This window comes from Monopterus albus, unplaced genomic scaffold (assembly GCF_001952655.1).
Source record: "Monopterus albus unplaced genomic scaffold, M_albus_1.0 scaffold144.1, whole genome shotgun sequence".
NCBI lineage: Eukaryota > Metazoa > Chordata > Actinopteri > Synbranchiformes > Synbranchidae > Monopterus > Monopterus albus.
The window spans coordinates 332,226-356,520 of record NW_018128024.1 but is presented as its reverse complement, the minus strand read 5'-3'; the positions used below and the strand labels follow the sequence as shown (position 1 = coordinate 356,520).

The following is a 24,295-nucleotide window of genomic DNA, read 5'->3' as shown; positions in this document are numbered from 1 at the left end:
CTCTATATTGTAGTGAAGTCAAAGTATGATGTTACAGAAAATGAGAATACTTTAAATACAGATAACTCAAGATTATACTTAGTTACAGTAAAGTACACAAAGTAATGTACCTGGTTACTTTCTATCAGTGATTTTACTCAATATAACCTGGGTCATAATAATCTGATTAATGGCATAGTTGTACCACTGAAGTACAATATCAACAATGTGAGGCCTTCATCCTCCACTGTGACTGATTTAATGTAAGTTGAGTTTGTTTCTTGTGTTTTATCAAGTTACTTCCACCTTTTGTGTTTCAAGTAACATTTATGCCAACTTTCACAGCACAAAACTCCACACATTTCCCCTTTGACCCTAGGGAATAACTTGACTAAACCAGTGTACTGTGCACAAAACAGTCAGAACGACTGTAGTACTACCTCATCCAGCCACTTACATGTGGACGCACCAGCATTAACAATGTGTATCTCAGTCACAGGGCCCATAGAACCAGTAAGTACATTTTGCTTATAGCACTTCTACACTAAAGCAGAATTTTGAATACAAGACATTTACTTGTACGAGTACTTTAACTTAAGTAAATCCAAATCTGAATACCTCTTCCACCATCAACACTAAACAGAAGCATATGCAATAGTCCGCTAATAGAGCAGAGATTGACAAAAAACCTTTAAACCTGCTCACAGGATCGAGTAAAATTACATGTAATAAAAGCTATTGTTAACTCGGTATCATTAATGCATCCCTAAGTTCTTCTATAGGCCTATATTTTAAGCTAAGCAAATCTTTCATCAGCGTAATTACTGCATTTTACAGTAGAGAGCGAGGACAAGACACACTTAAAAGAAGCTGCAATTAATCACAAAGTTGGTGTCAGCCTCATATAGGACAGGTTGGGCAGGTACACACACGAACATTCACATTCAAGGCTTTTCTTCTGTGGGTGTGTCAGCTCCACCAACCAAAACTGAGGCTAGACATTGAGGATATATACCTTTATTTTTGGATAAAACATTACTACAGCTAAGAGTGCACTTCTAATAAGAAGCTTAGGGTTGCCACAATAAATATACAACATGCAAGGACATTTGCATCAAATGTCTCTCTTACATATGGATGCACCTTTATTGGCTTACAGGGAAAATAACCCATTAAAACACCATAAATAAAAAGTGACAGATCAACAAAACTGTATATGTCTGCATATCATTCACCTACTGGAAAGAGAACTCAAGACGAGCACAGAGCACGTTTGAAATTTAAAATCAGCAAAACCAGACACATGGCCTTGTCAACTAGGTCAGTGAATAAACAGAACACACAACTACCTGTTTTGCATCTGATTTGACAGGATAAAAAATGGAGGAAAACAGCCATTGTAGACATGTCTTGGCAACACTGTTCCTGTTTTGCAACAATGGCAGTTTCTAAAGAAATGATTAAAAAAAGATTTGGAATGAATACAACAGCAGAAAACAGCTTGTAAAACTTCAGAATGACATTTTATCTGCAACACAGGACAAAGGATTCTGCATCTGCAAAACATATGCTAAACATATCTTTTGTAAGATAATCACTTCTTGTGAAAAAGGAGAACTAGATCTTTCTGAAATGGAGGCTTTTTTCTGCTCCAGTAGAAACACAAAAGGGAAAACTGAGAGGAAAAAGTGCAAAAGCATTTGATTCCAGACCATCTGTTTAAACCATATAAATTAGATCATTTGTGACACTGATGTGCTAAGTGTTGATTCCTTTCCATCATCAACTTGGAGCTCTCAGTTTTCATGCAAACAGGTGTCCCATCTAAATTGTGTTTATCACAGAACCCCCTCACAGCGACTAATGGCTGGTTCACCCTCTACTCTGGTTGCACCACAGAAACATCTGCTGATCAAGTCCATCTGTTGCAGCAAAATCAAACATAACCTTACATATGAATCCTCATGCATTTATTTTCACTCCAATAAACAGAACAGAAACTAGAAATGCATAGGCCAGTTATGGAGGCTTCGAACTGTAGCTTAAACACTTTTTTCCTTTATTGTGTGCACAATTTAAGACTGGAAATCAGTCCATATAGTCAAAGTCCTCAGGGATCCCAAAGGCTTTATTAATGCGGCTGTCATCAAAGGCAAACTTCTTCTTTGTCCATGACTTGATGGCAAAAATGTTGTCTGAAAACAGAAATCAATCTTTACTTAATGAGCTGAAATGTGTTATAAAGTACTATAGCACAGTCAGTCTGGGATTATGAGAATATTCATGGATTTGAGGATGACTTGTCAATCAACAATCAGTGTTTGGACGAATGTTTTTGTGACTTGCAGCATCACCAAGTTAATCAAACAGCTGATTGGATGTTTTTCTGTACCGTCAACTCAGGACAGTAATTACAGCCATTGATTGGATAAGCCTCCAAAAAGGATGGTAAAAATTTTTTTGTGGGGGTGGGGAATTAACTATGAATGGTCACAACAGATATAGCAAAATGTAGCCTATTTACAAGTAAATAAATTGCAGTAGCTAACATACTGAATTAGCAAAGTTATGTTAGCCATGGAAGCTAGTTAGTTGACATTACATAAGTCATATGAAAAACAAACAAAAGCCGAAGCCATCTGACAACCTAGGAAAAGCCCTGCATCTCTCTTTCTGGTACTGTACATTTGTGCATGAAATGGAATTTTAGCAAGTAAATTCTAACCGAGATTTGCCTTTTACTGGCATTTTTGACACCTTCCCTCAACCATCAAACCAGCCAGAAATACTCGCAAAACCTTACAATAATACACCTTAATCAAACATGTTTGATTATGACTTGGTCAATGTATTATCTTTAATCTCTAATTCTTCCCCTGATGATGATTGCCTACTGACTGCTGTATAAACTGTATTTAAAATACGTCATTTGAACAAAATATCTCCTGAATCTGATGAGTTATGATGGAGCTTTTATGTTGTTAGTCCAATGCTAGAATGCCTTTTTGTATAGCAGTCATACAAGAATAACATTTGAATAGACACATAATTACACAATTAATCTGACAATACTGCATCCACAAATCAATATACATGTTTTATAAACTGACACTCCTAAAAAGTAATCCAGTCATAGCTTGAAGACTAATGCTTGTCTTATAAAAGCTTAAGTCAATAAACTCTGAACCACTCTATTAGTAACGCCTTACACTAAAGTCCTGATCACCGTACTCCAGTTTCGATATGACAATGCGCAGTTAAGGTGCAAATGATTAACTGTGTCAGGGCTGGTATGCGAGTGTGTCTCAGTGTGATAAGGCCACAGGTTAAAGCCACACATTTATTTTGAAAAATAAGCTGTGACAGAATAAGTTGCACCCACAGGCAATAAACTGGATGAAGCAGGGTTGTTACTGTAGCCTGCAGGGGTCTGTTGTGACCTGCTCGAGTAATGCACTGAAATAACACCAGCTGCAAAGCAAGAAGCAGCGCACGAATGCTTTGTGTATTTAAAAAAAGACACATGAAGATGTAAGCGCCTCTACCACCAGGCATTAAAAAGAGGCCATGTAGAGTTTCCAAGGAAAATAAGATTGTTATGTTGATTTTGGTCACTGAAGTAACTGGTGAAAAAAAATATACACCACAGTGCAACAGAGCAAAGGAATCTGTTGAAATGTACTAAAAGAACAGACAAACTAGTGCGTGTAGTTGTAACAAATCAGCTGATATGTGAATAATACAGCTTGTGGTACAAAAAAAAATGCACTTTACTGGTTCTCAGACAGCTGGTGTAGTCGGTGCTGTGAGGAGACATTTTTATCCTCAATGCATGTTTGTGTAGTAATGTCTGCCACAAGTTAGGGAAGTACAAATCATAGAAGAGGCAGATATGATTCATAGCTCGCTAAAATTAGTATAATTTTATGGAAGTAAAAGCAAAAAGCTCCAACTAAAACTGACAACGTGACTTTGTTGACCAGTTATAGGAAATGTTGACCTAAAGAGCCAAAACGACACAGGACTGGTTGGATACCATGATCCCCAAAGGTCAGCTGTCATGCCACTCAGAAAAACCTAAGTGCTGAAATAAGGACACTGTGTTCTTACAGCTTGCACATTGGGAATTCTGGAGTGCTTTAAAGAGTAATCACCCCTGCAACAGTCATCCTCAAGTTATTTTTGGAAATAATATTCAGAGGTGACTTCAGACTAACGCTGCAACCAGTGATTAGAACTGCAGGAAAATTAATCGATTGGGTCAATCAACAGAAAGTCAGTTGTGAACTATTTTGATAATAAATTCATTGTTTTAGGTGTTTCTCAAACAAAATGCTAAATGTAACAGGTTCCATCTTTTCATGTGTGAGGATTTGATGGGTTTCTTTGACACATACTTTGTATTGTTGTTGGAACCAAACAAGCAATTTGAAAATTATTTGATCTATAAAAACAACAAAAATGTCACAATTCCCTTTTCTTTTGTCTCTACAGCCCAAAATCATAAACTGTTCAATTTACTGTAACGTAAGACAAAGAAAACTAGCGCAGTCTCACATTTGAGAAGCTGAAACCATGAAAAGGAATTACCTAAAGATCAATTATCAAAATAACTGCAGATTGTTTTTCTATTGATAAAATATTTTCAGTAATCAACTAATTGCTGTGGCTCAATTCCAGCCTCATTACATGTGAATATATAAAAAAAAAAAAAAGAGAGAGAGACTCACCTGTCCACCTGGAAACGGCTTCTTTTGCGACAACATTTGACTTTCCTACAAAACAAATATTATCAGTATGTGCATTATACTGGACATTATGTCTGCGATGTGTGCATGTGCACATCATGTGATGAAAACAAAACCGTTTCAAATGATGAGTTAAGCTGGCCTTACACTAGAAGACTATGAAAAGGCTAAAACAAACAAAACAAAACAAAAAAAAACACTAAAGTCATACCATACCCTCTGGAGAGAGCTCACCTATTGGCTGTTTTCATGTCACTGCCAAGACTAAAGACTTGCAATAATATTAAACATGCTTGATTTTATTGGAATGGCAAGAAGACAAGAAGACTGACTTAAAACAGCTTGCACCACTGCCTCAAGTGCGACACGACTGTAGCAAGATTTTCATAATTTTTTTCTGATCTTTGAAATTTGGCTGTGACACAAAATCACTTGATAAGTTGTTAGGTGTAAGGCCGGCATTACACTACAGCAGATATGCTAGGAAAAGCATCATGTTACAGATGACAGAAACAGAACATTAGTCCATTTTGTATTGTAAATTCCTACACAGGGTTCATTTACTAAGATTTGTTTCTTTACTGACCCACGTTTCTAAGCATGACTCACATATTTTGCGTCCTTACGTTGTCACAAAACACTGAACACAACACAGAAAAACTGGCAACAGAAACAAATGAAATTATGCAGCAAACAAAGCCCTTTACAGAGGAATGTATGGTCAGTGATGTGATGGTTGGATAGCTACAACCATACTGCATAAACAAGTGGTATACTATTAAATTAAAGGGGACACTTTAACCTAAACAGCTCCTGCAGCTGAGGAAGGAAAGAGTCCATCTGGAAACCTGAACAACGTGTGTCGCCGTTTCTGACTGACGTATTTCGTGACCAATAAAGCTGAAGCAAAACAACAGCAGGTAACATCATTAAGTCGACAGGCGCGCGGGATAATCACTTTACCTTTTTACCAGTCTTTTAAACAACCCTCTGTTGATTCCGTGACAGCTGTCCACAGGCACTGATTTGGCTGCTGCACTAGTGGGCTGTCTAAATCACAGCCAATACAAGCTATTTTAGGCCGGGCTCAGTTTACAGGTTTGGCAGAATTTCTCCTCAATTTGTCCTTGAGGAAAATCAGAGGAATGATCTTATCCAGGGATGTGATCAGTACTAATGTTCTGGTATGGCTTTCACAACTGGTGGCCTACTCTATGCTGCATGAGCAACACAAAGGTGAAATTTGCTCCACGCCATCTCTATAGTTATCTCAGTATAAATTAATAATGCCACAGTGAAAACAAAAGTTGATATAAAAAAAAAAAAAGTTGCATGTATGAGGAACTTCTCAGTGGAGACATCATTTTACATATAGATGGGAATTCAGGGTACATACAGTAGGTGACACGGGGACAGACCACCCACCACCCTAAACATCCACCAACTGTCAGGGCCTGCTGAAATTTCTGCCTGGTCATGTTTGAGGAAACCATACAGGGTACATCATTCTTATGTCATCGCATCTTACATGGGTGGAACAAAGACACAAGGAAAACAATCAAGTGAAGGAAACAACAGTGCTTATGAGAGACTTGGGGTGTAACCATAGTGCCAAACTTGTCATGCACATTGTTGTGATTTCTTTGAGGTGTCGTTTGCTCCTCCCATGTCAGATGGTTTTTAACCTCAAATGTTACCACAGCAGCCTTCTGGTATCTATGGGTGTGGCAACAACTGTGAAATATTTTGCTCTGACAAATACAACTTAAAATGCTGTCTGTCAACTCTGCCACTAGCACTTCAGCTAGTATTTTCAGAGGTAATCACTTTGTGCTTGTAATAGAACCTCACCACATCAGCTTATTTGGCTCTATGGGTGTGGCATCCAATGTCAAATGCAGCCAGGACAGAGAACTTACACAAATCCAATATGCAATAATTAGCAGACAAATCATAAGTAACCTACTTTTGATTTTTCCAGTGAGAATGGGAAAACAAAGCATAAGATACTGGAAAAAAAAAAGAAAGCCTGTTCTTTCTCTGTCTCACTAAGGGTTTATCTGTTGAATTTGGCTTTTGCAATGACTATGTTTGGCAGTGAGCTTATCACAGGCAGCAGGGGCAAAGTTTCTGCAGAAAGAGCTGAAAATATAATCAGTTATTTCTCTGTGACCCACCATAAACATTGTAAAGGAAAGTGAAAGTTTGCATCGTTTGTGCTATGCTAAAAATACAAACTTTACTAGATCTACATGACTGAGAATCTTTAAAGATTCAACCTTGACGGAATTTATTTGGTTTAAAACTGCAACTAACATTTATTTTTGGTGTCAGTTATTCTGCTAATTATTTTCTTGATTGATCGTTTGTTTTAAAATCTCAAAACAGTGGAAAACAGCAAGCACAATTTTGTAACACATACGCACAGACATATTTAAATGTATTGTTTGTTTGATTAACATAAAACCCAGTGATATCCTGTTTACTATCATAGAAGCCTAGAAAAACAACCAAATATTCATATCTGAAAACCTAGAATCAGTAAAAATGTCTTAAATGACTAAAAGATAAATGATTGCAGATTAATGTTCTGTTAATCTACTAATTGGCTGTTTCTTCTTTGGTTATAGATATACTTTAAAGTAATTATAGGAATGCTGTGCGCAGAGTTATCTTCAAATGTCTACAGTTAACTTTTTTAAATGTCTCATTCAGATAAGTGGACTTGGATTAGTCAGGAATAATGGGCCCGCATGTCGAAGTAACTGTGAGTAGGCAAAACCATACTGTGAAGTCGGAGTGGAAAAACAGGAGAACTTTGGCCTAATTAACTCGTGCATATCTGATGTGCCATTGGAAGATGTAGGTAATCAGACCAGATAACGCCACACATATCACATGTTCATAGAGTGACACCCCCCTTTGTCACATGCTTGCTGGGACATTAACACAAAGCAGTAAAGGATTTTTGTAATACCACTAATAGTTGTGTGCACTGTGCAACCATAGAAGAGGTGTGTCTGTCACACAAACTAAGTAAATCATGACCTGTGACAAGTTTAATTTACCCTGCCGTTAAAGCTGACATGCAGGTCTTAAGATCAGACCACATTTGTTGACAGAAAGGTTCACACCTACTGTCTTACGCTTACTGAATGCACGGCAAGTGACCACTTGTGATAAATTCTCACTCCTGTACCGACGTTTGACTTTAACCATGGGAAACTGTGACCCTGCTGCTAAACTGACAAAGCATGCTTGTTCTCAGCGGTGCAGTCAGAGAAGAGGACTGCAGCAACTGATATCTGCACCTCAAAATCTTGGCCCAAGTGGTTTGACCCAGGAAGATAAACTGTCTCTAACCAAGTCTGACAGCACTTCTGTGTCTTTCCCTTCATTGCAGTAAGGCAAACATTTGCATTCACACAATTACATTACATAATAATGTGGTTACAGGTGCCCTGATTGACTTGGCTTAAATAAATGGATGCAAGCATCTCTTTATGGTATGTGGATGCATTCACACCTCATCTAAAGTTGTCTGAACATCCAAGACAGTGTTCAGTGAAATGTGTGAGGAGGGAATTTGAGGGTGTATAATATGTTCTGCCACATCCTGGTTTCTTAAGCACTATGAGAAGGTGATTTTGACAGGTGGCCAAGATCATAACAGCGCTTCTATTGGTGTTTATTCAGGATATCATTTCCATTAATGAACCTGTGTTGAATCACAGATGTGCAAAAAGAATGTGAAAATGTTTAATGTCTATCACCCCAGTTTCTGACAATCTGTGGGAGGGTAACCTGAACTAATCCAGCTCCTAATGCACAATACTGTGTTTATTATCTGGTGTAAAACCACTTGTTCATGCTACTTTGAGTCATACAGATGCTCCTCAAATGCTTTGTTTCTTGGGTGATGTGCAACTCAGTCCCTCGTTTTAATAACAGATCCTCACTGGATGCAAAACATCACTATCTGCTTCTGTGAGTCACCTGATGTTAGAATCCACTGCTCCCATCTTAATTCTGAATTGTCTCCAATTTCCTTTTATAACAAAATTCACACAAACACTTTCAGCAACAGCATCTACACTAACTAAAAGCTGGTGTCTGGAAATTAATAAATAAAATCACCCGTCTTGTATTAATGTCACACAGACTCCGATCCTGAAACACGATTTTGAATCTTGAGACAAACAACTATTGATTCAACCATGTTATACAAGTGCAAGACCAAGCAGCAAACCACTCAAGTGCTTGTACTACACTTCTCTCAAACGTGCTTTGGTCATGAAGTGTTATATATAAATACATGTGACATAACAGACTCCGTACACTCAGTGATGAGAAAAATGTAAACCTCTTTATAAGGTCATGCAATCAGTACAGCAGCCCTGCAAACAATGTCATGGTACTGACATTGTAGATCTAATGCCTAAGGGACCATGGCCACCCAAATAAACAGAGAGTTAAATCAACACCTCTGATACATGGTCCCAAACATTTGGACATTTAAAGTTTCACAGGGAGAGACTGTTTCAAGACAACTGTGCTGGACTATGTGACATTTCACAGGAGCTAGGTTTCTCTGGCCAGACACTGTCAGGGTCTTGACTGATACTAAAGCTTAAAAGTGACTTTGTAAAAAAAAAAAAAGTGAGGCAGCATCTGTACTCACTCATCTCTTCAACAACCTCGGGGTCACATTCTCGGTACTTCTCCAACTCGGCCTGCAGCCGAGTTTGCTCCTCTCTCAGAGCCTGAAGCTCCTTCAGCAGAGACTCTCTCTCCTTCTGCAAAACAAACACAGGCCGATTTGGAGAGATTTATTTCCTAAGTCTATTTAACAAGTATTCATTTCATTGTATTCACTCAGTTAAATGTAGATTTTTTTCCATATAAGGTGGGAAAGCAAGCGTAAATGTACTTACTGTATCTTGACGTCCTACTTTCACCTTTTCAACCGCTTTCTGCAGAGACACTTTCCGCTGCTTTGCTTCAGAAATCTTTAAAATTAAAGAGTGTTACATGAGGCAAAGTTGATATCAGTGTGCTACCAAGGTTAAAGTCACATACACAGCAGTTCCATAATCACATCATGAGCCCAGGTGGGACAATATTAATAGGGTAGCTAGCAGCTAGGTTTATCATGTTAGCACAAACATTCATTACTATCCACTCTCGATTTTGGGCCAGTTACAAACGCACCATAATGACACACCATGTGTATTCATTAGTTGGGTTCTGAATGTTAAATCATGTTTTATTTTTCTATACTGGTGCCAATCGGTGCCAAGGCAGAGTAGGTTGCATTAGCCGCATGGCTAACCAAAACACAATGGAAACCTGCAGGCTGGACACGTGAATGAAGCCGCTCACATCGACTCATCACAACATTGTACCGTATACAACTACAACCCCCCACTACCACCACCAACGCAGCCCCTTTAAAACACAGCAGGGAGTTGCGTTTTACCATACTCAGCCTGAAGGCCTGCTAACTTTAACATGAAGAAGGTGAAATCACAGCATATACTGGTGGACTGAGTGTTGTCTGTCACAGAAGTATTATTTCACTACTTTTAAGTTTTAACTTCAGTGAACACAGGCCTCAAAACAAACTGACTGCTAACCAGGGCATTAGAGACCAATGAGTCATCTGCGTTATTGGCCAATTACAATGCTGCTGAGATACATTGTAAATAATTTCCATCCCAACCAAATCCTCATTTCTTGTCATAAGCTCATCATGCAAATTTACATTGATGTTTTAAATATATGACGGCATTTAAACATAGTAAAATGCAGTGGTATCTCAGTATTGGCTGTTTACCGTCATGCTTATGGAACAACCAAATGGCATTATCTAGTGACAGATTGCTGCGATACAACATTTAACTTCTGTCCCAGAAATCTGGTGGCCAGTGTTCTCTGAAGAGACACCACCCTCACACCATCTGTCTGCCATGCAACAGCACAGGAAAGTGGGTCACTGCAGACGACGACAAACTCAGAGACAAGCAGTTTAAGTTTAAGTGTAACATGGAAAATGAGAAAGTCTGTTAAAAATGGGCCTTTCGAATATGAACATTTTGTTACAAATGTGAAAACCATACAAAAAAATGTAAAGCTGTCAATAATTTCACCCCAACCCCCCCAATGCAGATGAATTACCTGAAGGGTTTCCTGCACTGTGCTTATCATTTCTGCAATATACTCTATGACTGTATCCTATCCTAAACAACACAGCAAGTATGTGTTGCTGCACTGTACGCCATAAACTGTGGGTACATTCTAATTCCCTGGAAAGAGGAATCAAGGAAGTGTTTTAAGAGACATGAGATGTCCTTTTCTGCTATCCTTCATCTGAAGCATCCAATCACCAACTGATTTCTAATAAAGGGGAGGTCAGCCCATAAAAGACTCCCAAGAAGGAAGATCTCATGTCTCCTCCAGGCAGCCTTCTCACTCCTCATAGCAGGAATAAGAGCTTTTGGATGTCCTTTAAGATGGTGGACTGAAATGACGATCGAGGACTAAGGGAATTGGGATGTACCCAGCGTATTGTTCTGCTTTTTAATATTATGTTCAGTAACATCTTTGAAGACGTGAGGTTACTATGATCAGACCAAAACTATGGAGCCTCACCTGTTTTTGCAGTTCCTCCAGTTTGTGCTTGCGAGCGTGCAAGGCCTTGCTGGGGAAGGCCCAGTAGTAGTTGGATGTACCCACTCTTTCACAGTCAACCAGGTTGTCATCCACCAGGCTCTGCAGCACTTCCTTCACAGTCATGGGAGCTTAAAACAGCAGAGAAAGGAAAGAACACCTTCCACTTTAAAGGTCCAAAATCCATTTGTTCCCAGAGGAGCTGATGCTATTTGTGGATTGCTGACTAGATATGTGAGCAATTCATTTATGAAGTGGGTAGGAGGGTTACAGGCTTTGAAGACTAAGCAATATAAACTGTATCTGATGTCAGGTATACTGTAGCTAGGATTTTAAAAATACAAGTCATCATCAGCCTCATTTTTACTGTTGGAAAGGCTCAGTGCTCATGTTCACTAAATTAAACCCACACATCTGCAGCCTATCTGGCCATTTTACTTATCTGAGAGAATATTGCATGCGAGCATGGTGAAGAGCAGAGTTACATCTTCAACAGCGTCTGTGGTGAAATGTGATACTCCCACACGTTTGCTCAGCTTGTCCACAGTGAAACTGAAAGAGTTTATCTACTCTGTTAACGGGCTGATCTGAGCCCCGAGGATGCCAAGCAGTAGCAAAAATAACAAACAAGGACCAAAGGTGGAAAACACTCTGGATTAACTAAAGCGTGTGTGTGCTTCACTCAAGAACAGCGTTTCCCCATTCCTTCATCTCTTCAAACACTATATTACCAATCATAGTGCCCTTCATTCAACTTCAAAGTATTCTGCCTTTTACCACTACTTTTTCAGTTTAGCAGAGATCACTTCTTTTCTCACATTTTTCTCTTTCCACAGGAAAATATGCCCCCCCCCCCAAAAAAAGACCTTATTGCCCCTTACCCCTATCACTCAGTAACTACATTAATAACAGGGGTCAGAAACATTTGTCTTTCATCACAGCAACAAGATTCAGTTTCACAAAACTTCTAGCAGCACACTGCACTATGAGGTTACTGATATTGAAAGGTCTGATTCTGTTTGGACAGACTCAGTACAGTTAAGATAGCAACCATGAGTCCTGGTTGCCATGGTAATTTTGCAGGCTCATCACCACATTGTTAAGAACGCAGTTAGGTGAAATGACTGTTGTCAAAGACTGAACTGCAGCGGTGAGCAAGTAGCGGCCTGTGGGCCAAATCTGGGCCGTAAAAAAACAACAACAAAAACCCAATGAAAGCTGAAATTTTCCTCATTATAGTTTACAAAACTAAAACATTTGCATAATGTTTCACAAATCTACTTTAGATAACATCGTAAATACAAGGCTCAATAAATAAAACATAAGTAAAAAAAACAAAAAAAACTTGCATCTTAACCAATGATATTAACTCACCTATGCCCTTTGTCTTAGGGGCAATCTTCTCAATGTCTTTCAGCTGAAACACATCTTTCTAGAAAGAAAGAACATGTTTAAGGAAAAATAAATGTTGTCATATGAAAAGGTTGCTTGTGGTATTTTACCTTCATGGTTTATCTATTTTTGCAGCCTAATAGTTCATTGTCTGTACTTTTATGTGCCTTGTTGTAATTTATTTTGGTGGGGAAATGTTCTAAAGCACTTTGTGTTTTATAGGATATTATTCTTAACAGATCCAATTACTTCTTTGCAAGGTCTTGTTTACTAATCAGTAAGAATTAAAACATTTCATAAAGTTTGAAATTCAACAATTTCAAGTTTTCAGAAATTACTCAATGCTCAATATATTGTCATCTTGGTTTAGCTCTGTCTAATCCAACTTTGCTTTGCTTAAGAAGGTTATTTTTGCAGCTGTGTCTGTACTTGACATGCAGATGTATTAGAGAGAGAATACCACACAGAGACCAACTCTTAGCTTTTGTCACCTTTACAAAATGTGGGCAACCCAAACAAACATTAAGTCAATTCTCGTTTTTCAGATTATGATAAAGCAACTAAAATAGCATAATAGCTCTGATCATCTTTAAAATACACAACATAAAGACAGTCACGGAGGGGGACTTGGGCGGGAAGCCTCGTATTAATATGGTTCCTATTTTAAACAGTTTTCTGTAAAAATAAATAAAATAAAAAAACTCACTGATTCAAAGAAAATCTCCATCATGCGTGTTCTTTTCTCCTCCAAACTTAGTCCTTTCTTCTTTGACTGTAACAGAAAGTTTAATGTGACTACTAAATCACAAAGCTGTGGCATGTTAAGAACAATAAAACAATCTATGCAGGATTGGTTGTTTGATAAACCTTTATTAGCATACCACAAGGAAAAAGACATATCTACAGTTTACTGTAGTTTGTCAAGTTCATCACTATTGTTGTCATCCGCTTAAGTGGTGACGTAACATTTTGTTTCCGGGTCAAAGTTCGGCTGGTTTTCTTCCTCTCCGTATGCCAGTGTTTCCCCCCTCCCCATGATTTCAAAGGATCTCAAACAGGGGTCAGCTGTTATTTTACCGCTTTCCTTGCAATGAGAAGGAGAAAAGGGAGTGGCTACAGTTGGTCAAAAAAGTCACAGTTTTCTTAATTTAATGAAATGAAACTTCTACAAGTGCGCTGTTTTGCTAACTTGTAACTAGCTAGTTAGCGCAAAGTCAACGTAAACACTATGCATCGACACATTTTACGATGATGAAAATAACAGTAAAAGCTCCAGCCAGAACGGAAATACCAACTACTCCATCTGAATCGAAAGAAAGTAGTCTTTTTTTTCCATTCTCAGTGATGCCTCGCTAAAAAAAAAAAGATGTGGATTACAGGCTCCGCCGTTTGAGTCTCGGGGAGCTTGGAACCGGAAGTTGAATCCTACGTCACACCTAACAAGCCGATACAACCTTGGATTTTACATTGGTTGAGGGCTATTTTGTAAATTAACCCTGAGGTCAGATAAAGACAGACAGCCTGTTTAGCTAACGAAACATGAGCACACACATGCTAGTTCCAAAACTTAAACACAGTGTAGTCTACTGCTAGCAACATTAGCATTATAGCTGTGTCATTTTGTACAGCGCCCCCTGGCATTTTTTTTTTTTTTATGTTCATACTTTGGTCCCATGTTAAAACACTCAAATACTGACCGCCAGAAATGGTTGTTTCAGGTCTGTTGATACAGGACAACCCAACCTCCGCGGCTGGGGTTGGTTATGCGTTGCAGCGAGCTTTGTTGTATGAATAAGTTTATAAGACGACTGGTTGAGGTCTGATTAAACACCCAAGAACGACACAATTTGTCAACGAAACGCCGATCCTCTCGAATCACTATTACATCAAATGCATGTAAAGGTGAGATACTCCTTACCATTTTGTTGTGTCGGTTGTATCAGCAGTTTAAAAAAAATGCGAGTTTTGTTATATAACCTAGTGGCCTTATATCGGTAACCCAAGCAAATGTAAATTTCCCGCGGAAGATTGTGACTGCCTCCTGTCACTTTCACAGCTCCTCGTAAACATTTCTTCACCGACTTAGAAGAAATATTGCAAATCAGCGGGCGTTTGTTTACTTCTAGACTGTAAAATAAATGTAAGTCAACAGTTATTTACAATCATTTATTAAGCTTAACCCTAGTTATTTTGTAAAAAGCAACAGAACATATGAAGGATATACAGAAAAAACTAAAATGAACTGGTGTACATAAATGTAGAATATAAAAACTGTTTTTTCAATGCATTGTATATTGCTTTCTGGTGTATTGTACATACATGTCTTGTAAATTCCCACTAAACGTCGCGTTTTCACGCCATTAGCATCCTGTTCACTTAAGTCTTGGTTATGTCCGACTGCACTGGAAGGCAGCATGCTTGAACGGGGAGGAGCGACGTGTGTGACTTCAGCTCATGAATGTCTGACGCCCTCTGCTGTCTAATACAACACACTGTTCTCATGTAGGTTAGCTGAACTAGGAAAGTCTTCATGATTTAAAGCATGTATTGATTTCTTTACGTGTTCTATCTGTACAGAGAAACCCAGTTATATAAAAAAAAAATAGCATCAGTTAATGAGGGCCTGCATTGACCCATCGTTTCCCCAGGCGCTCAATTAGTAGCCTAGTCTAGAACAGAAATTATATTATTCATCACCTAGGATAATTATTTGAAAGAAAATAAATTAACAGTTGTTTTGATACTTGCTTAAATTATTTTTAAGCAATATGTCTAAAAATCACTTGTTCCAACATCTCAAATGTGAACATTGGCTAGTTTTTGGTGACAGAATGTTTGTGTTTTTGACTGTTAGACAATAAAATATAATGAAATATGTTAACATGAGCTTCAAGAAATAAAGATTTTTCATTATTTTGACATTTTATATACCAACACAAAAGTGTGCTGCAGCAATAAAAATAATTGTTCTGCAGCCTTACATTCTCCTGCAATGGAATAACAATGGAATATTCCCTGAGGATTTCTGTGTTAATTACTTGACAGAGGAGAAAAAAGGCCATTTGATAAAACACAACTTTACAACAAATGAACAAGCTATAAACTAACACACCTGAGGTCTTAAAACTAGATTCTGAGGCTGGAAATTATTCTGCCAGATGGAGGCCAGGAGATGGAGGATGGAGGATATATTATATAAAACCAAGTGCAAATAATATTCTTTCTTATGGGCACTTTAATTCAGTTTGGCTTTACAAATATAAACAAGACAATGGAAAACTAATAATGTAACAGGACTGTGTAGAAAAATGAATGATTTGAGTTCAAAATACATAATAAAAACTGTGCTTAAAGAAAAATATTTGACAAAGGCTTTCTAATGAATGTACAATACATTTTACTACATACACCAACTGTTGAACTATCTTTTTTGCAGAAAGAAGTTTTTTTTTTTTGAGAGTACATCTTGTAGTTGTACAGATTCTTTCAAAGGCATAAGAGCACATGTAAAAGAGTGGAGGTGCTCACAGTTCTGCAGCTTTGTGCCTGATGATGTTGGATTGAACCTGCACTGCAGTGTGATAAACAAACCTTCGCAGCAAGGAGTGATGCACCTCACTGAGTTTATTTACAGCATTTTAGCTGTTTACTCAAACTGTAAGATGTTTGCACCTAATCACAGAAGAGTCAAAATGTTAAGAGGCTTCATAGATACCTACACAGCAGATTCATCTTACCAAGTGGTTTATGTTCGGTACCTTAATTGATCACAGCATGCATACAGTCACAGTTGTCCTGCACACACATACATGCTATCTTTTAAGTTATCAGCATACTGTGTTAAAGTGACTAGTCATTTTCACGTATAGACAGAAGTACTCTAATTGAAACAAAGTCTCTAAAATGTCTTTTGGTGATGTTAAGTGTCAGCTTGAAACATATTTATATGTTGTGCACAGTAGCTTTTCAGGTGTTTATTTGTACAAACAGCATGCACAGAAATACCCAATCATGCTTGAAAATACCCTGCTACCTACAGTATAGTCAGTGAAATACATTTTTTTATAATCAACAGGCAAAATGTGAAGAGCATTTAACAGGAAGCTGCAGTTATTGGAACTATACAGTAGGTAGTATTCCCATCATTTGTCACGTAACTAATGTACTTCTTTAATGTCGGTCTCACTTGTGTAACCAGTTTTTCTTAAATACAAGTGCAAAAGCATTATTTTCCAGTTTTCCTTCCATGTGATAACTAATCAAAGATCTAACATATGTACAACCTGATCATTTTGTTGTTCAAATCAGGGCAGTTAAGATCTGAACATGGTTCTGAGTGACTCCTTCAAGCATCAATCTGCAGCTGATCCTCTCGCTTCACCCGCACCACTAATAATCATCTCTGCCATTTCTTCAGCATAAGTGATTAAACAGGACACCACATGTGGAGGACAGTCAAACAGATGGCACAACGACAGTATGATTCAAGGATGAATAGGTGGATGGATGTGTGCAAAATCTGCCAGTTGCTCCATACTAATGTGTGTATGTGTTTATATACACTGTACACTTTGTGCATTGATGGGGGAAGGCTACTGCAGGTAGCGGTAGACTTTGAAGCAGTGGTTGCCAGAATCAGCGACCACAACGTGTCCATCAGAGGTAAGAGCCAGTCCCTGAGGGCCATACAGCGGGTCTGCTGATGTGTTGATGTAGGAGAGGAAAGAGCCACTGCCATCAAACACCTGAGAGAGAGCCAGACATTATCAGTGCATACACTTGTTTGAGATGCTTTGTCTTCCACTTCATTTGCAGTTTATGTACCTGGCACGTACAGTTACGTTTTTAACACTGAAAAATGTGGCAAAGTAATGTTAAGAACTCTGTGATTTGCCTATAATGATGTGATCCTGATTAATAGTGAACATTCATAGAAAAACTGTCACATAAATGAAAGGTATGAGGTATCCAGAGCCAGCTGAATCAAGTCAATAAAAATAATTTCTCACATAAAGAAACTTCATACTGAAACAAGAAAGTTGAATTTGTCCAGTGTGTAATTTAAGGGATAAAGAAAATTAGAAGTGGGTGTTAATTTTTGTTATTTATTCTACAGTATATGATCCATCCATCATATACTGTCTGAGATGAGAATGATACGATTCACAATATTTGAAGATGATTGTTTGATAATGTGAGTTTTTAAATTAGCAAATTATATAGAAAAATACTGTCCGCTGAGGAAAAGAAATTGTAACATTATAAGTTACTTATTGTATTTTCAAATTTGGACTCCACTCAGCGTTTTTCTGTACAAATGAAAATGACACACTACACATATTACTGATGTAGTATGGGCCACAAGATGGCATGATTTAAAAAAATCTAATACAATTTTCATGACTTATTTATTTTTAGGTCTTCAAAGTGCAGAAATGAGCCACAAAAAATACTAAATCCCGCTTCTACTTGCACTGTCTTTGGACTTGCTGAGGTGAGCCTGACCTGTATCCTGCTGTTGCCCCAGTCTGCTACTATGATGTTCCCATTAGCATCCACTGCCACTCCTGTGGGCGCGTTGAACTGCCCATTGCCCTCGCCATTAGAGCCAAACTTCAGCAAGAATTCCCCTTCAGTATTGAACACCTACGTTTTGAAATATGAACAATAATCAAACACTTGGTATGCCACAGTAGTAAACAACAACACATTAACCTTATCTATTGTATCTCAGCATCAACATCACGAACAATTATTACCTTAATTGCCTTATCATCCTAACAGAGCACTTCGCTCTCAGAGTGCAGGTTTACTTGTGGTTCCTAGAGTCCACAGAAGCAGAATGGGAGGCAGAGCCTTTAGCTATCAAGCTCCTCTCCTATGGAACCAACTCCCAGTCTCAGTTCAGGAGGCCAACACCCTCTCTACCTTTAAGATTAAACTTAAGACTTTCCTTTTTGTAAAGTTTATAGTTAGGACTGTTGTTCCATCATTGGTGATTGTGATAATATAGTTGACTCTATTGGTAATCCTGAAAAAGTGTGAAGTGTCAGACCCTCTCTGCCTTGCATATCCTTCCCTCTATCTGCGGTCATGAATATGACAGAGAGCTGCCTCCATCCTCAAAGACCTGTACTACTATTTAACTATTTATCCCCACCAAGAGCCGGGGTCTGTCGGAGGTTTCTTCTGTTAAAGGGAGTTTTTCCTCCCCACTGTCACCAAGTGCTTGCTCAAGGGGGATTTGTTGGGTTTTCCCTATGTAATAATATTGATAACAGTAAGGTCTAGACCTTACTTTGTAAAGTGTCCTGAGATGACTTTTGTTGTGATTTGGCGCTATACAAATAAAATTTGATTTGATTAACTGTTTGATTATTAGAGCAGGGCTTTTCACCCGATTGTGACCCAGGGACCACCACTGTGACTAGGAAGCAACCTGAGGACCACTGTTGTGTGGTTTATAGGCTGGTTGGGCAATATTTCAATCTTGAAAGTCTTGGCTCTTCTAAATTTTATATATTTGCATGAATTTGATTATTCACAAATGACAATTAATTAAGGGAAAATTATTGTAAAAAAATAAAACTGAAAAAAATGCAATTCCCATATTGAAAATGCATTATTGAATGCATGGTCAGGGACCACCTGCAATGTCTTCATGGACCACCAGGGGGCTGCGAACCTCTGGTTGAAAATCATTATTAGAGGCTTAGAGGGTACAAAAACTATACAAGACTAAGGGGGAAATTTTCAGAAATGTCTGTCGCACAAAACACAGTTTTTTTTTCCAAAATGTACTAATTATCACTTTATTAGACTTTGTACATACAGTATTTAATATGCTTCCAGTTTTCTGACACTGCACTTACCTTGACTGAGTGATTGTGGAAATCGGTCACAATTATTTCATTATTGTTGTTAACAGCAGCAAAGTGAGGCCCTGAAAAAGATATGTTTGTGATTCTTCCCCTAAAGTACACAACAGGAGTAATTCATTTAAAACTGCCCAAATGCATTTATGGAAAGAAAAAGTCAAGGTTGAATAGAAAAACATCAGTGCTATACAAAGTTATTCATACAGTGGTGAGTGGTAATGCATGCTGTTTATATAAACACCTGAATTAACATTACATTCATAATAACTGTATTTTGTCTGTGATGCATTTTCATCTGAAATCAGTGAAAAACACTGTGTCTGGGAGGTTTGCTAGCTCCTGTCTTATCTGTCTAACAGCAAACCACTCCAGAGTCAAAGAATTATGGAGAAGTTATGGTTCCTGGTTGGACATACAGTTTCATTCCACATGCAGGTGTGAGCTGGTTGGAGAGACTGCAGGGGGAAGTGCACATATTACCATTGAGTGTACCTGCAAACTGCCTGTCACCATTGCCGCGATTACCGAACTTGGTGACCAGCTTGCCGTTGAGCTGAAAGATGAAGATGCAGCAGGCCTTGTTGTCAACCACGATGATATGGCCGTTTCTGTCCACCGATACCCCCTTAGGTCCCATCAGCTTCCCTGAGCCAATCTTGTTCTGCAGCAGCAAAAGATTTTACAATCACATTAGGCCAGAAGTTTTTAATCATATACTTCATGAATGGGAAATTAGACATTTTAGATTAGTAAAATAAGGACTTCTTCTTCTTCATATCATATATTTTATTATGTTGTACTACTAACAATGTATGAAGCCTATACAATATGCTGACTCACCTTAAACTTCCCTTCACTTGAGAAGATGCTGACCCATTTGTTGTCATAGTCTGCAATGATGATGTCACCGTTTGGGTGGACAGCCACACCCGTCGGTCGCTGGAGCTGACCGGGGCTCCTGCCCCGAACACCGAAACGACTTTTGAACTGGCCATCATTTGAGAAAATCTGTATCGCACAAAGCACCAAAAGTTTTCTAATTATTTAACAAAAAATAAAAAGATTTTAAACTTGTTTGATGTGCACTACTTTTAACTGTATGGCAAAGTGTCGAGGCAGCACTGCTCAAACAAGCTTCTCGCTGCACCTCTTAACATTTACTCTGTCTGTAGCCTGGGGATTTTACCTGGACACACTGGTTGTTGCTGTCTGCTATCAGCACCTTTCCCAAAGAGGAGGAGGCCACTCCCTGCAGATTAGTGAACTCCCCTTTGTTTCTGCCTTTTGTACCTGGAAAACACAAAGTACAGAAATAAACACGAGTGGACAGGAGCTGTGACTTTCTGGGACTGCAGTCAAAATAATATGTGGAATCCATTCCTATCACATTTCCTGCAGTTTAATGTAAAGGGGTGACGCTTATTTGCTTCCTTAACTGAAAAGTCTGTGGAGATAAAAATATCCTTTTCAAGAGTGATCTGACCAAGAAGGCAGCATAAAATTATTACAACAATTAAACTGACAACATAAACAGGCTGTGCGTACAGTAAGTGGCCACACATTACACAACACTGACGAGTGCGATTTTTTTTCTTAAATAGATGTGAATTCACCAGAAGTTGTAACCTCTCTCAGTTTCAGATCTAGATCATCAATAAACTGAATCTGTATCTTGCTGTATCTGTCACTCAAACTTTACGTCACATGGTAAAGCAGACTGAATACACAGCCAGAACATGATGGCAAATTATGTAAAAATGTTCAAGGTCAAGGTCAGACTTTAAGATTAAGAAGATTTTCAGTTGATGTGTTGGCAGATCGATCGCTCTCTTACCGATTCTAAAGATGAGGTCGTCCTCGATGGGGTTCTCCTTCCTCCTCCCTGTGCTGTACATACTGGCTGGCCTCTTGATGGCTTTCTGCTTGATGTGCCCACTGCCTGGAGACTTCAGCCTCTTCTTCATGCCATCTGAAGTTGGTGACACATCTAGAGACTTGGTGGCCTTTATCTTAAAGGGGCTTCCTTTGATATGCTGGTCATATAAACGCAGCGATAAATGAAAGGTCCCCTCTTTGGGGGCTGTGAACAGGTACTCATAGGTGCCATTCTTGTTGTCCAGAATCTCTCCTTCACCTCTGGCTCCATCAGCTGAGGAGATTTCAGCAGTGATGACTGTGTTACCCATCTTGCATAGTTCTCCATCTTTGTCCTTAGTGGTTATGGTGATGGAGGTGGGTACGCCCATCACACAGTGCCGTAGCCCTTCACCTGTAGCCACAGACTCAGACGCCACTGCATTAGTTGTTACAATAGTACCCAGGTTGTGGATGGACTTCTTTAGTCCCTCTGTCTCCACAAGGAAGTCCAGCTGGTCATTCTCTTCGGGCTGCAGAGGCAGCTCCCGGTTGGCAAGCTCAGTGAGCCGCTCTCTCATCTGCTTCTTCACCAGCAGCACCTCGGCCTCGGTGCCATGACTCAGGGCTTGCTCTGTGAAGTTACAGCTGCTGTTGATGCCCTCCTGGCCATGCAGCAGGGCATCCAGCTGGGCCTGGAGCACCTACACATTGAAACACGAGGGGGCAGCAATGTTACTTTGTGTCTAGATAGACCAGTGGTTCCCAAACATTTTAGGCTTGTGACCCTTTTTAAATTCTGAAAACAGAAACATAAATGCATTTTCTTCTTTCTTTTTCCTTTATTCATCTCACAACCCCACAGATTTATCATGCTCCCTTGAGGGGCTCCAATCCCCAGGTTGGGAACCACTGAACTAGGCTGTCCTTCAGTAGTCAAGCCCACACACAAAGCCCAGCCACTGTTTAATAGGAAGGCAAATGTCAAGAATCCCTGCAAGAGCTCGATATCCGTGTAAAAACAAAGCACAGACCATCACTTCTCAGCAATAAAGGAATGATATCTCACTAAGCACATGTTAGCAAAAACAGTAGTAGCCAACACTGTTGGTACTCCTCATGTGCAAATCTTACTGCAGTGACTTCCCATGAGATCCTTCTGTTACAGTTACTGACAAAACCCAACAATCAACAGAACTGTTATGTTGGCAAGTCAATCAGATTCCAGTTTTTCTTTCTCGCTTCATTTAACATTTTTGTCAAAGGGCACCTGCAAAATGTTTTGCAAATGTTTCTTCAGTGCTACACTCTTTTTTTCCAACAACAACAAAAGATGTTATTTTTAAAAATAAAGCTGACGTGCCACCCCCCTAGCTTGTAAATGAAGACATGTTGTAATGACTATTGGGTCATGCAGCAACATGTAAATGTTTGCACCGGAGTACCAGCTTCATAAAAACAACTTCATATTTCTATGAAAGCAGGCATTGTGTTGTTTTCAAAGGGGATGATCAAATGCATGCGTCTAAAATTACCTTTCCCATGAAACAGGATTCCAGCTAATTCGGTGGCAAACCAGTTAATGTATGAAGTAACTGTGAGCTAACCATCAGTGATGCTGCATTAAGTGTTAACTAATCAGATAAACTCATGTTATTAATTTCTAATAGTAAACAATTTGTGTTACATTCTCCACTATTATTAGTCATTATGTTGCATAAGCATGTGTTTTGTATCATTTAAAGTCAACACAAGTCACATTTAGTTCATTAAATCTCTCTGTATGCTGTACTGTACTTCAAATGTTAATAGTTTGTTTTTTTTTGCTGCTCCTTAAATGGACTTGCACTAATTCTCTGTATTGCTGGGACTTCACCACACACTCATTAAAGCACCAAGGCAGACTCACCCACATCTGGTCATCACACTCCTCTTCTCTAACAAGAGAAGCCATTAAGACATCTGTCTCAGACTGGATTCAAATTCTTTATCTCAGCACCTTGTATCTTTCTGTTTATACTAATTCACTGAAGCAGTGAGAAGCAATACACTCTTCACATGTGCTGTAAAAATAGAGATCAAGCTACCGGTGTAGAAGGATAAAGGACCGTGTTCTCGCTGCACATGACACACCCATATCAACCCAAGGGTATATACACAAAACACTGGCTCCACCTATCTCCACCAACAACGCAGCACAAAGTCACATATCTGACTTTCCCTTGGGCTCTAGTGTTTTGACTGCACACCAGCCAGTGAATCATAAATCATTAGCAGCCCATGTGACACACCCCCCCGAGGGGGCGCAGCAGGCTCCTAACCAGGCCCAGTGATTGGCTGTATGGCCCAGGGTGGGGCACCAGCTCCCAGAACCACCCTCTTTCTGCCTGCTAATGGCCTATTAGACCAGCTGACCAGCTGATTAGACCCTGATACACAGATCAGCATAAACAACCTGATGAATAGCCTTCAACAGGTTAAATGCTTTCCCAGAATTAATTAAAACAAGGTCGGTATTCTCTCAATTTTAATGTTACACAGCTGTTTCATTTCATTATAATATATTTGCCAAACTCTTGATAAGAACAAATCAAAGCTTCCAGTGAATACAACCTCTTTAAGATTTGAATGCAAAGTGCTGTACACTGATTACACAAACTCACACAACACGGAGAATGACTGATCACAACCAGATAGGACCAAAGTCCAAACTAAACACTGAAACTACACTCTGCATGTGTCAGACTTTGTTATTCCACCTTCTGTTTGAGGCCA

The 24,295-nt window shown here is 39.0% G+C and overlaps 2 protein-coding genes across 7 annotated transcripts in view; both read right to left on the bottom strand.

Annotated features, from left to right (window-relative positions):
* Positions 1-1,083: 1,083 nt before the first annotated feature.
* mnd1 (meiotic nuclear divisions 1 homolog (S. cerevisiae)) lies at positions 1,084-15,196 on the bottom strand. 6 transcript variants are annotated; one of them, XM_020614295.1, is made up of 8 exons: positions 15,108-15,196; positions 13,495-13,560; positions 12,771-12,828; positions 11,379-11,527; positions 9,662-9,736; positions 9,409-9,523; positions 4,710-4,754; positions 1,084-2,174 (listed from the first exon to the last, which is right to left on the bottom strand). In XM_020614295.1, exons 2-8 carry the CDS (start codon positions 13,516-13,518, stop codon positions 2,068-2,070), a joined length of 573 nt encoding a protein of 190 aa, XP_020469951.1. In that variant the 5' UTR covers positions 13,519-13,560; positions 15,108-15,196; the 3' UTR covers positions 1,084-2,067. The 6 variants fall into 6 exon arrangements, with proteins under 6 accessions (XP_020469951.1, XP_020469947.1, XP_020469950.1 ...); XM_020614291.1 differs by lacking the exon at positions 15,108-15,196 and adding an exon at positions 14,707-14,869; XM_020614294.1 differs by lacking the exon at positions 15,108-15,196 and adding an exon at positions 14,486-14,670.
* A 1,035-nt stretch (positions 15,197-16,231) lies between these two features.
* Positions 16,232-24,295, bottom strand: part of trim2a (tripartite motif containing 2a) — a 15,024-nt gene continuing 6,960 nt past the window's right edge. The window contains exons 6-13 of the mRNA XM_020614319.1: positions 24,280-24,294; positions 21,501-22,224; positions 20,853-20,956; positions 20,507-20,674; positions 20,159-20,327; positions 19,661-19,731; positions 18,294-18,434; positions 16,232-17,533 (exon numbers count right to left, since the gene is read on the bottom strand). Coding sequence (XP_020469975.1) covers positions 17,381-17,533; positions 18,294-18,434; positions 19,661-19,731; positions 20,159-20,327; positions 20,507-20,674; positions 20,853-20,956; positions 21,501-22,224; positions 24,280-24,294 — 1,545 coding nt within the window. The 3' untranslated portion in view covers positions 16,232-17,380. The remainder of the gene's footprint in view (positions 17,534-18,293; positions 18,435-19,660; positions 19,732-20,158; positions 20,328-20,506; positions 20,675-20,852; positions 20,957-21,500; positions 22,225-24,279; position 24,295) is intronic.

Excerpts from the sequence above, each read along its gene's own strand:
- mnd1 (XM_020614291.1), bottom strand. Across the intron at positions 11,528-12,770 it reads CCCTAAGACAAAGGGCATAG|CTCCCATGACTGTGAAGGAA; the intron begins GTGAGTTAATAT and ends TGCTGTTTTAAG. Across the intron at positions 9,737-11,378 it reads TGGAGGAACTGCAAAAACAG|ATTTCTGAAGCAAAGCAGCG; the intron begins GTGAGGCTCCAT and ends TTAATTTTAAAG.